At 45.0% G+C, this 12,092-nt stretch overlaps 1 protein-coding gene across 1 annotated transcript in view; it reads left to right on the plus strand.

Annotated features, from left to right (window-relative positions):
* SNX7 (sorting nexin 7) overlaps positions 1–12,092 on the plus strand; it is a 63,931-nt gene that overhangs the window by 28,591 nt on the left and 23,248 nt on the right. The window contains exons 6-8 of the mRNA XM_070746542.1: positions 319–518; positions 4,686–4,772; positions 10,531–10,683. Coding sequence (XP_070602643.1) covers positions 319–518; positions 4,686–4,772; positions 10,531–10,683 — 440 coding nt within the window. The remainder of the gene's footprint in view (positions 1–318; positions 519–4,685; positions 4,773–10,530; positions 10,684–12,092) is intronic.

The following is a 12,092-nucleotide window of genomic DNA, read 5'->3' on the forward strand; positions in this document are numbered from 1 at the left end:
TAACTTTGACAGGTTGGAAAAGTTTATCACATGACCTCGGAACGCAGCAATGGTCCTAAGTATGAACCAGTTGCCAAGTATCTGAATTTTGATCACAGGATCATGGGGATGCTACAAAGGTGGAAACTCTGAAAAGTGGTCATAAGTGACTTTTTTCAGTGCCGTTGCAACGGTCATTGAAAGAACTGTCATAAGTCGAGGACTGCCTATATTCTTGAGAAAGAGTTTCTGTTTAAAGCTCTGTTTCTTTATGATAATTGCTTGGGAGATTGTTTATGAAGTCTTGAGATTCTTCCCCCCACCTTCCTTTTTTCCAAGATTATTTATATGAAATGAAGGAATTTGGTTCAATTCACACGCTCTGGTCTGCTTCAGAAGAAGATCTGGAAGACACATTAAAAGGAATTGCTACAGGCATTGACCAGTGTTGCAAAGCTGCAGACAAGTGGATGTCGGCTCTGTCCGAAAGCTACTTCCCTGTTATACATGAATATTTGCTTTATAATGAAATATTGATGGTAAGATGGACTGGAGACTGTTAAACAGCTAAGTTTCCTCTGATGTCATTGCGTCAATGACTGTTCTCATGAGTTGCATGTGTGCTTTCTTAGTGCTTATAGTGCAACCCTGCAAGAAAGGGTGATATTGTGTTTTCTTTTCCTGCATGATGCCTATGTGCTTTCCTGCAAAATACAACCCTTTTTTCTCCCTTTTCTCTCTAACTTTACATGATCTACGAGTCCCTAGGGAGAAAATAGCGAGAAGGCAACAAAGAGTCATGATTATAAAGCTAGTTAGTTTGCGGGAGGTGTATCAATGATTGTTTTGTGAGTATCAATGATTGTTTTAACAATAGAGTATTGTAGGTTTCCAGAGTATATAAGTCTTCATATTTGAACTCCCTCCTGCATGAGATGGGGCTGGGTAACTTTGTTTGAAAAGGAGGGATTCCATTTGAATTGAGGTAGTTTTTAACTCACAGAAAAATATCTACAGAAATTGGTAGTTTCAAAGTACAGTAGTACCTCTACTTACAAACTTAATTTGTTCTGTGACCAGGTTCTTAAGGAGAAATGTTTGTAAGAAGAAGCCATTTTTCCCATAGGAATCAATGTAAAAGCAAATAATGTGTGCAATTGGGGAAACCACAGGGTGGGTGGAGGCCCTGTTTCCTCCCAGGAGATTCCTAGAGAGACCCCAAGGAGGCTTCTCCCCACCTTTTCTGGCCCTGTTTCCTCCCAGGAGATTCCCAGAGAGGCCCCACGGAGGCTTCTCCCCATATTTTCCGGCCCTGTTTCATCCCAGGAGATTCCTAGAAAGGCCTCACGGAGGCTTCTCCCCAACTTTTCTGGCCCAGTTTCCTCCCAGGAAATTCCCAGAGAGGCCCCGCGGAGGCTTCTCCCCATATTTTCCGGCCCTGTTTCATCCCAAGAGATTCAACCCAGGAGAAGGGAGAAAAAAGAGGGGAAACGGCCTACTCCTTCCCTCATGCTGGCCGCTCCATTGCCCATTTTTCCATTACAGTGCAGCACCAGGATCCACTTTGATAGCACTCTGGGTGGGTGGTTCACCTGAACCGGCTGAATCGCACCATTGATTATAAACTTACTTTTGAATGTGTCTCTACAAGGAATGCCGTTTTTCAATGTTCCTCAGTTCCATGAGAAATGAGTCAAAGAAATCCAGATTAAAATAATCCATAATTAAGTCTACAATGGCTCAGTATCCCTCCTACTCCTGAGCTTGGGAAAATAGGCAGGGTTTCAACAACTTTCTGAGTATCATTGTGGGGGAACAGCCATATGGATCACAGTTGGGATGCTCTTTCATAGGGGAGGGAACATGACAGAAAGTAAATGACACCGTTCAATTAGGATCTGGAGCATAGTTCCCTCTAAGCTGAGCAGTGAGCAATCGCTCACTTAAAAATCATCATCAACTCAGAGTTTTCCAAACCTGCCCAGAAGCCGAGAGGGAAAGAGTGAGAGGGAAGGAGAGAGAGAGGAAGAGAGAGAAACAGATAGAAAAAAGAGAGGAAGGAAAAGAGAAAGAAAAAGAATGGGAGTAAGGAAGAGAGAAAGAAAATCAAAATCTACTTTGAAACTAGCTCAACTATTTAAGTGGCATTTTGATATTGATAGAGTTGCCCTATTATGAGCTCACTGTTATAGACACACAGTACAGTATTTTATTTTGAAATTCTCTGAGGCAAAACAGGGTGGGTTTTTTATTTGTTTGTTTGTTTGTTTGTTTATTTATTATTTCTGTGCCGCCCAGTCCCGAAGGGACTGCCGCTCAGACACTATACTTTTCCGCCCACTCCCAAAAAAAATTAGAGGGAACACTGATCTGGAGTATACCTACTCTCCCTGATCATACAGGATAGGCAGCAACTATTGGAGATTCAGTAGACCTTCAAATACTCAGGCCCTGTATGATGCACGTGAGAAATTTGTTTAATATATATTGACAGTATTACTATTGTCCTGGTCCATTTGTCATGTGCATGGTGACTTAGTTCAGCAAATGAAAATTACATGTTTAGGAGACAATTCACTTGACATTTAGATAACACAGTAAAATTCCTGCACCCAAATAGTTCTCCTAATGACTGCAGAAGCCTACTGAGATAAGGAGAGTTAGACAGGAAGAGACATGCAAATTACAGAGATTGAATTAGGATGATATTCTGTATAACTTCTACTACAGGATGGAGGACAGGTGGGCAAACCACAGGGAACAGTCAGTGCTTTCCATAGGACTTTACAAAAAGAGCCACCTAATGGAGGAGATGCGGTGAAAACCATCTCAGGATGAGTTGAACAAGGTCCAAGGAAACATCTGTGTGGCCCATTAGAATTCAATTTGAGGGGACCCCTATCTTGTGTCAGGTTGTCTGATTAATTGCAGGGAAGGTGAGATGAGAAATTAAAGGATGTTGTTGCATTTGTTAGACCCTTGAACTCCTCCTCAGCCACACAATTAGGCTGCATTTGGTGTAGGCAGGGGGTGGCTCATCCTTCCATTAACACAGCTTCTCGGTTTCATTTCTTTTCCATTCTATTCTGTTGACAGCTGCAAGACTTGCATTCAGCTGTAGATTCTCATAGTGGGGAGCAAGCAATAGCACTCATTTAATAAATGCCATTTTTTTTCTTGAGGAGCAAAAAAAAAAGTATAGCTCTTTATGGACCCTCTTGTGCCAATGTAACAATAAAGCTTTTAGCCTCTCCTTTCAAGCAGACAGAAAAATGATGGAATGACCCGGGGCATGGCACAAAAGCAACATAGCCAGAAAACTGATATGAGTCCCAACTTTACTGGCAACAGGTTTGCCCAACATCCCGTTTACTTTCCAGCCTGGAGAAAAGTTCTCCCACAAGCCTGCAGATCTTCTGGCTGCAGATACTCCTGTCCAAAAGCTGTAAGCAGAATAACTGCAATCAATCATTCCAGCAGGGCAAGATAATGAGTCCCAGAAGCAAAGAATTTGTGGCAATAATTCCAGCAAGACAAGATAAGCACACAGCAACACAACAATATTTCAAACAGTCAGGAGGAATGCCAAGAATGCAGGCCACAACTCTCAAAACTATATGAATTCAGTGTTTGTTCCCGACAAACACCCCTCCCAATTACCTCTCCTTTAACCTCCGTCCCCAGGTGTGCCTTGTGAAGAGAATCAGGGTCCTTTCCTTCCTCGTAAGCTATACAATCCACATTGTTATCTTCTGCATTCTTCCCTGCACGCCCTAGGACAGTCATGGCCAACTTTTTTTTGCTCAGGTGCCAAAAGGACGCGCATGTGTGCAATAGCATGTGTGTGCATGCCCACGCCCATAAGGCAATGCCCTGCTCCCCGTGCATGTTTGCACAGCCCTCACACACTGCCTCCCACCTCCTGAAGCCTGGGGAGGGTGAAAAACGGCCCAACGGGCTTACTGGAAGTTCGGAAACAAAATTCCAGTAGGCCCATTAGGCCATATTTCACCTTCCTCAGGCTTCCAAACTTTTGGTAGGCCCATTAGGCCACTTTTCGCCTTCCCCAGATTTCAGGAAAGCCTCCTGAAGCCTACGGAGGGTGAAAAATGGCCCAACGGCCCAACTGGAAGTTCGTTTGAGGACTTCCGGGTAGGCCGTTTGTGTCTGTTTTTCACCATCCACAGGCTCTGGAGGCTTTCATGAAGTTTGGGGAGGGTGAAAACGGCCTCCCCCCGCCTTCTGAAACCAGCTTGCCAAAGTACACATATGTGTTGGAACTGACATAGGGCAACGCCGCACATGCCCTCGGAAATGGCTTCACGTGCCACTTGTGGAACCTGTGCATAGGTTCGCCCTCACGGCCATAGGATGTGGAGAGGCATGGGCTTTGGTCTTCATTGGAACTCCCTCTCCCTTGTTCTTCTCCTCCCCTGCTCTGCCCAGCTTTGCCCTTCCCCAGTTTCCTCCACAGTCAGTGGAGCCACTTTTCCGCTCTCTGTTCATCTTCCACCTCAGATTCAAACTCCAACAGGGGCATGACAAATGACATCCAGAAAAACCCAGAAACTTAGTGTTACATATAAGAGTATTGTGGTCCAAAAATATCTTTTTCCCCAATCTTGACACGAACACAAGCCAAAAGTTCTCAGGATTTACTTGTGCAAAATTTCTAATGTATTTATTTCTGTTACTTCTTATTTCAGGGTGTTTTGAAAAGAAGGGACCAGATACAAGCAGAACTGGATTCCAAAACTGATGCTATGTATAATAAAAAGGCTGAGAATGGCTTGGTGAGCAATTGAAAACAAAATGACAAAGTTTTCTTGATATAATTCATAATTCTAGATTATACCATAGGTTATTTATTTATTCATTCATTCATTTGTTCATTCATTTATGGGGCTACCCTTGAAAAGTGTTCGGAAACTCCAGATCGTGCAGAATGCAGCTGCGAGAGCAGTCATGGGCTTACCTAGGTACGCCCATGTTTCACCATCACTCCACAGTCTGCATTGGCTGCCGATCAATTTCCGGTCACAATTCAAAGTGTTGGTTATGACCTTTAAAGCCCTTCATGGCATCGGACCAGAATATCTCCGAGACCGCCTCCTGCCGCACGAATCCCAGCGACCGATTAGGTCCCACAGAGTGGGCCTTCTCCGGGTCCCGTCAACTAAACAATGTCGGTTGGCGGGCCCCAGGGGAAGAGCCTTCTCTGTGGCGGCACCGGCTTTCTGGAACCAACTCCCCCCGGAGATTAGAACTGCCCCTACTCTACCTGCCTTCCGTAAACTCCTTAAGACCCACCTTTGCCGTCAGGCATGGGGAAATTAAACATCTCCCCTGGGCACGTTTAATTTATACATGGTAGGCTTGTGTGTGTGTCTGTTATTACATGGGGTTTTTCTTAAATCTTTAAATATTTTAATTAATTGGATTTTGTGACTGTTTCACTTGTTGTGAGCCACCCCGAGTCTTCGGAGAGGGGCGGCATACAAGTCCAAATAATAAATAAAATAAATAAATAAATATTTATTCATTCATTCAATTTTTGTGTGTGCTGCCCTTCTCCTTAGACTTACAACATGTTAGCAATAGCACTTTTTAACAGAGCCAGCATATTTGCCCTCCCAATTCTCATTTTACCCACCGCGGAAGGATGGAAAGCTGAGTCAATCTTGAGCCGGTGATGAGATTTGAACCGCTGACCTGCAGATCTAGCAGTCAGCTTTAGTGGCCTGCAGTACTGCACTCTATCCATTGTCCCACCTGGGCTCACTTTCTCCTATGCGCTGTATTCCCATTGTGTTCTTTATGAGCTACTCAAGGTTGCTATCCTTTTGACAGATTTGTAGGTACATGCAGAAAGTCAACCTTGAATGTTGCCCTACAACTACAAAAAGCTGAACAGAGACAGAATGTGGAGTTGAGTAATGTACATGTTCTGAAAAAGCAGTTGACAGAGTCCTCAGCCCACACTCTGAATTGCTTTGCAGGAAAGATTGAAGACCATCTGTTAAATATTCCTGTGCCCACAACATTCTCTGTACTGATAAAATGTGCAGTTATAGGATAGGGTTGGCTTAGTCCCTGTGACAAGGCACCCACAGGAATTGCTGCTTCTGTCAAAATTTCAAAAACAGCATCAGGCTTCAAGCTTTTACAACGATTTGGTGCATCATCTAACATTGCAGTGTCTATTAACAAAAGAGTTGGGGACATCATAATATTGCTGAAATCAGTTTAACCTCTTACAAGCTTCCATTCCGGATTGTGAGTATGAGAATTTTTTTGAGACATGCTATATGATTCTATATTTCTCAATGATAATATCTGGCGGAAGACTTGCAGTCTTTTGAAGTTACAGCAGCTCAAAAAGGACGCTTTACAGTAAAGCATTTCCAATGTTGTAACATGGCATGCCAGTCACCACCCCTGGAGCCATGCGATCATAAGCTGGGTGCTTGATCACCTATTCACATTTATGATTGGTTGCCAAGTGCCCTGCGATCATCATTGGCTATCTTCTCTGCTGGCTTCCCCAGAAACTCAGTGGGAAAGCTGGCAGGAAGGTTGCAAGCTGCTACCACCTGCTGAATTACAGTATTTTCCTTCTTCTTCATGCACCAGAGTGTGTGGGAAAATCAAAGCTCAGGTCTTCAGCATCCATTTTGTTTCTACAGCCCAGCGCAGGAGTTCCCTTCTCCCCACTTTTCAGAACAGACAAGAGGAAACAAGGTTTCACGTAGCAAATTAATGTCTAGATTTTTTTTATCCTAAGATATGGTGATAGGTGCTATCACCTTGATTGAAAAGATTTGAAAAGGAGGCAGAATAAATTCTTAGCTGACAGATCTAGGAAGTATTGTTGGGATTAAAGACTCAATTGAATTTCTAGATTCTGGACAGAGCATATATCTTACATGGCAAAAATAATTCACCAACAACTGTAAATAATCCAAATGATATTTTGATCTAAAGTTTGCCGGCTATAGTAAGTCACTTGCATATAGAAGTGCCAAGAGCAAGAAACATAAGTAATTAGTTATCAGGAAATTCTTTTTCAGTATGTGCTTTTTTCTTATTTTTACCAAATACACAGAGAATTGCTTTACAGCTTATAGGAAATCTAAGGAAGATACAGATATCCCTCATGGTGCGAAAGTGTCAAAAACATTTCTATAAAGTAAAAATCACAATTTATGATGACCAAGTTGAGCATAGGCCCTTAAATGTTATTCTAAAAACTGGACCTAGCTAGAAGAATCAAGTATGGCAGCAAATCAGTAGGCCAGGCCGAACCGGGAGCAATCTATCACTGCAGCAAATGTCTTTGAACTTTGCCCTCCTCAAGGCATGGACTTTGTATTTATTAGCTCCTAACAGCTTAGACTGCCATAATAAAAAACAAATCCATTCTGAAGGATTCTTAGAGGAGAGGCACAGAGAAAGGCATATATGAATTTTACAGAAAAATGCAGCAATATTTTATTGTAGTTATGTATATGGTGATTTTGAAACAAATACTAATCCCCCAAAATTGATATGCTCAATTTGAACAATTAATGTAATCTATTGTTGTTGTGAGCCGCCCCGAGTCTACGGAGAGGGGCGGCATCCAAATCTAATAAATAAATAAAATAAATAAATAAATACAGCTGTTGTCTAGGGAACAATAAGAGACAGTCTAGCCCACAGCAGCATAGCGGTCAGAGCAAGAGGCTCAAAAGAAACCCTCCTAAGTTGTCAGGCTGTAAAGGTGATAGTGGGAGAATTTTACTTTCAGATGTGCAACATTCTATTAAAGAACAGTGGTACCTCTACCTAAGAATGCCTCTACTTAAGAACTTTTCTAGATAAGAATCAGGTGTTCAAGATTTTTTTGCCTCTTCTTAAGAGCCATTTTCTACTTAAGTACCCGAGCCTGGAAAAATTTCCCAAGAAATTTGAGAGCAGCACGAAGGCCTGGCCAATTTCCTGCCATTCCCCCTTTAATCCTGGCCATCTCAGGCTTCTCTGGGCTGCCAGAAGAGCCTTTCGGTGGTGCTTAAGGAGGCTTTGGCAGTCCAGAGCGAACAAAGCATTTTTTTTATTTCCCTCACCTCACCTTCTCCCGTCAGCAACGACTGTCTTCCTCCTCTTCTTCCTCCTCCTCCTCCCACCCAAATTCCAAGCTTTTATTTCTTTCCTAATGGGTTTGCACGCATTATTTGCTTTTACATTGATTCCTATGGGAAAAACTACTTTCTACTTAAGAACCTGGTCACGGAACGAATTACGTTCTTAAGTAGAGGTACCACTGTATTATAATACTGTAAACTAGAATTAGATTATCTGGTCACATTTCCTGTCTAGTCTATCTGACAGGCTAATAGATTGCAGTTTATTCTACATAACGAAAGCAGAAAGTCAAGGAGGAAAACTGAGACCTAGCAATTATGTTGACAGGGATTGACATGGCCCCAGATTTTATTTGAAGGGCAGTTGTGCAAAACAGACACAATTGGAAAGATGAAAAATACAATGAAGTGCATTGTCTTTAAGTTGGACATAAAATAGACCTTATGAAGAGTACAACTCTGATTTCTAACAAAACAGTTCTGATTGGAATTGTCATGGAAGAAATACAATAGGTATATTCTTGGAGTCCATAATATGGTTTTGTTTGCAGGCAACACCTTTTAGGATCTTTTGTCTGCTATCAACTTTCTTTCTCTCTTTATACCTGTAAAGCGTTAACATTGATAGACTATTGAATTTGGATCAGAGATATCATAGTTTGGAATCCTAGCTCAGACATGAAAGTTTGAAAGTAATCCCAGGTTGATACTGGAGCCTGACTCTAACTTTCAGTATCGCTCATAATTTCTGGAATGAATTAGTGGCATGATTTGCACACAATACAATACCATGATAGTTTTACAGATTCTTGTGGTTCATCAGAACACATACACTGTATCGCTAAACCATTTACATATCACAGTTATGTTTTAATTGGACTGGAATCAAATCAACTCTCTTGTTTCTATCTTCGGGACCGTCTTCTGCCACATAGCTCCCAGTGACCAATAAGAGCCCACAGGGTCAGCCCTCTCTGGGTCCCATCGGCTTAACAGTGTTGGCTGGCAGGGCCGCAGGGGAGGTCCTTCTCTGTGGTGGCACCAGTTCTCTGGAACCAACTACCTCCAGAGATATGCACTGCCCCCACCCTACTGGCCTTCCAGAATGCCTTAAAAACCTGGCTTTGCTGGGTGCAGAATGCAGCCATGCGAGTTGTCATGGGTACACCACGGTACACCCATATAACACCTATACTGCGCAAGCTGCACTGGCTGCCTGTTAGTCTCTGGGCACAATTCAAGGTGTTGGTTATTACCTATGAAGGCCTATATGGCTCAGGGCCAGATTATCTACGTGCCCGTCTCATGCCATCTACCTCCCAGAGACTAATTAGAGCACACAGAGTTGGCCTCCTCCAGGTCCCGTCAGCCAAGCAATGTAGTTTGGCAGGACCTCAGGGGAGAGCCTTCTCTGTTGCCACCCCAACTCTATGAAACCAACTCCCCCCCCCCCGATGTCCATACTGCTCCCACCCTGCTGGCTTTTCGTAAGGCCACGAAGACCTGGCTATGCCGGCAGGCCTGGGGGCCCTAAATTAACAGCTAGCTTGACCACCGGTATGAATATGATTCTGTATGAATGGTTTGTATGTGTGTCGTTGAGGTGGGTTTTTTTATTAGGATTTTAGAATTTAGATTGGTTTTTTTTCTTGGCTTCTTTTAATTGTTGTTTATAATTCTGTATGGTAATTTTATACTGTTGTAAACTGCCCTGAGTCCTTCGGGATTAGGCAGCATAGAAGTCAAATTAAAAATAAATAAAAAATAAAAAAATAAAAAGAAAGTCTACATTTATTTCATTCTGAAACCAGAGGTGCATAAAGGGCTTGGTCATGCAGCTCTTTGAAGCTCCCCCATCCCTGATCACGCCAAGAAATGTCACCCGGGCCAGGTCTTCAAAGATGCTTTGAGGAATATATCCAAAAGAGAATAAATTGCATTGTATAAATCCAGGTAGAGTAGGCTGTAGGGAAGTATGAGATTCTAAAGGGGGCTTCTACCTTTGTACTGGAGAAAAGCTAACCTGCTCGATTTTTGACAGTCCCGTTGCTCTTAAAAGCCGGGAGCCCTGCCAGGAAACAAACAAACAAACTCTACAGGGATTCCCTGTTGCCCTTTATGAACTCAGAGTGCCTCTACAAGAGAAATAACACTCCACTGCAGCTGCAAACAATAGGAGGTAGTCGATAGCAACAGGTAAGCAGCCTCAGGAAATCTCGTCAAGCATTACTGATCTGCTTAGTGACAGATCATTGATAAACTTCTAAAGAACCCCATAGTTTCCCGGAGAAAAGGAGACCTGACTTCATTCTTGGAAACGGAGCAAAATCCTTGTTATGATGCTATTAATGTTCCGTTCCTGATGTTGATATTTTCGCCAAACTTCTTAACTTTCTAATGTCTAATGTGTTTTGTTTTGTTTTTTTAGTTGCCTGAAGAGATTGGAAAACTTGAAGATAAATTAGAATGCGCTAATAATGCTCTGCAAGCGGATTGGGATCGATGGAAGCACAGCCTGCGTATCGATATGAAATCGGCGTTTGGCAACATGGCAGAAAATAATCTCCGCTATTATGAAGAGGTAAAATGGCTTTTTAAAAGCAATATCCAATTGTCTGATGTCTCTGTATAGTTTGCTTCTAAAAAGAAGTACAGTAGTCCCTCGATTATCGCGAGGGTTCCGTTCCAGGACCCCTTGCGATAATCGAAATTTCGCGATATAGCGGTGCGGAAGTAAAAACACCATCTGCGCATGCGTGCCACTTTTCCATGGTGTTTTTACTTCCGCACCGCCAGCCCGCTGCCCGCCACTTGTCCGCTGCCCGCCCGCTCACCTCGCCAGCAAGAGGGGAAGACCCATGAAAGATTCCTTGGGCCGCCTAGCAGCTGATCTGCTCGGCAGCGCAGCAGCAGCCTGCGCTGCCGAGCAGATCAGCTGCTAGGCGGCCCAAGGAACCTTCCATGGGTCTTCCCCCTCTTGCTTGTGAGGGCGCTTCAACGTTTCCGGACGGCAAGCTCGGACTCTTTCTTTTTCCCTCAGAGGACGCTTATGACAGGCGGCTGAGGCTTCGAGTGTGTCCCCTTCCACCGCCAAGGTCTCCCAGGAGTCCACACCCCCTTTTAAGGCGCCCGCAGATCAAGCGCTCTAGCCAGGCCCGGGCGCACGCCCCCTCTTCCCGCTTCGGTGGGCCTGCCCGGCGCGGGGGTCTCTTCCCCCTCATGGACACTCTTCGTGCCTGGCTTCCTTCTCTCTCCTCCCTTCCCCCCGCTTTCCTCCGGGCGTGTTGGAGAAGAGGGTCTTCTTCCGCTCTTATTGTCTTGGGTGGGCGGGAGGCAGGAGCTGCAGAAAGGGAAACTTTTTTGTTTTCCTTCGCTCCGCCACCCAAGAGAGCGGAGAGGCAGCGGGGGCGCAAGGAAGAAGAAGCGGTGGTGGCGGCGGCTTCCTTCGGGGGCAACGCCAGCAAGAGGGAAGATGACGCGCGGGCGGCACAGGGGGGGGGAGGCAAAGCTCTGCGGCTCCAGCCACTTTCAGCCAAGCCTCCCCGGCCACGGAGCCAGGGAAGCCGAGCCGGGCGTGGAACATCGGCGCAGGAGGCAGGACACGATCGGGCGACCGGAGCAGCAGCGCCGCCGCCGTCACGCCCGGCTCGGCTTCCCTGGCTGCGTGGCCGGGGAGGCTTGGCTGAAAGTGGCTGGAGCCGCAGAGCTTTGCCTCCCCCCCCCTGTGCGGCCCGCGCGTCATCTTCCCTCTTGCTGGCGTTGCCCCCGAAGGAAGCCGCCGCCACCACCGCTTCTTCTTCCTTGCGCCCCCGCTGCCTCTCCGCTCTCTTGGGTGGTGGAGCGAAGGAAAACAAAAAGTTTCCCTTTCTGCAGCTCCTGCCTCCCGCCCACCCAAGACAATAAGAGCGGAAGAAGACCCTCTTCTCCAACACGCCCGGAGGAAAGCGGGGGGAAGGGAGGAGAGGTCTTCCCCCTCTTGCTGGCGTGCGT

The sequence above is a fragment of the Erythrolamprus reginae genome, chromosome 3, assembly GCF_031021105.1.
Source record: "Erythrolamprus reginae isolate rEryReg1 chromosome 3, rEryReg1.hap1, whole genome shotgun sequence".
Lineage (NCBI taxonomy): Eukaryota > Metazoa > Chordata > Lepidosauria > Squamata > Dipsadidae > Erythrolamprus > Erythrolamprus reginae.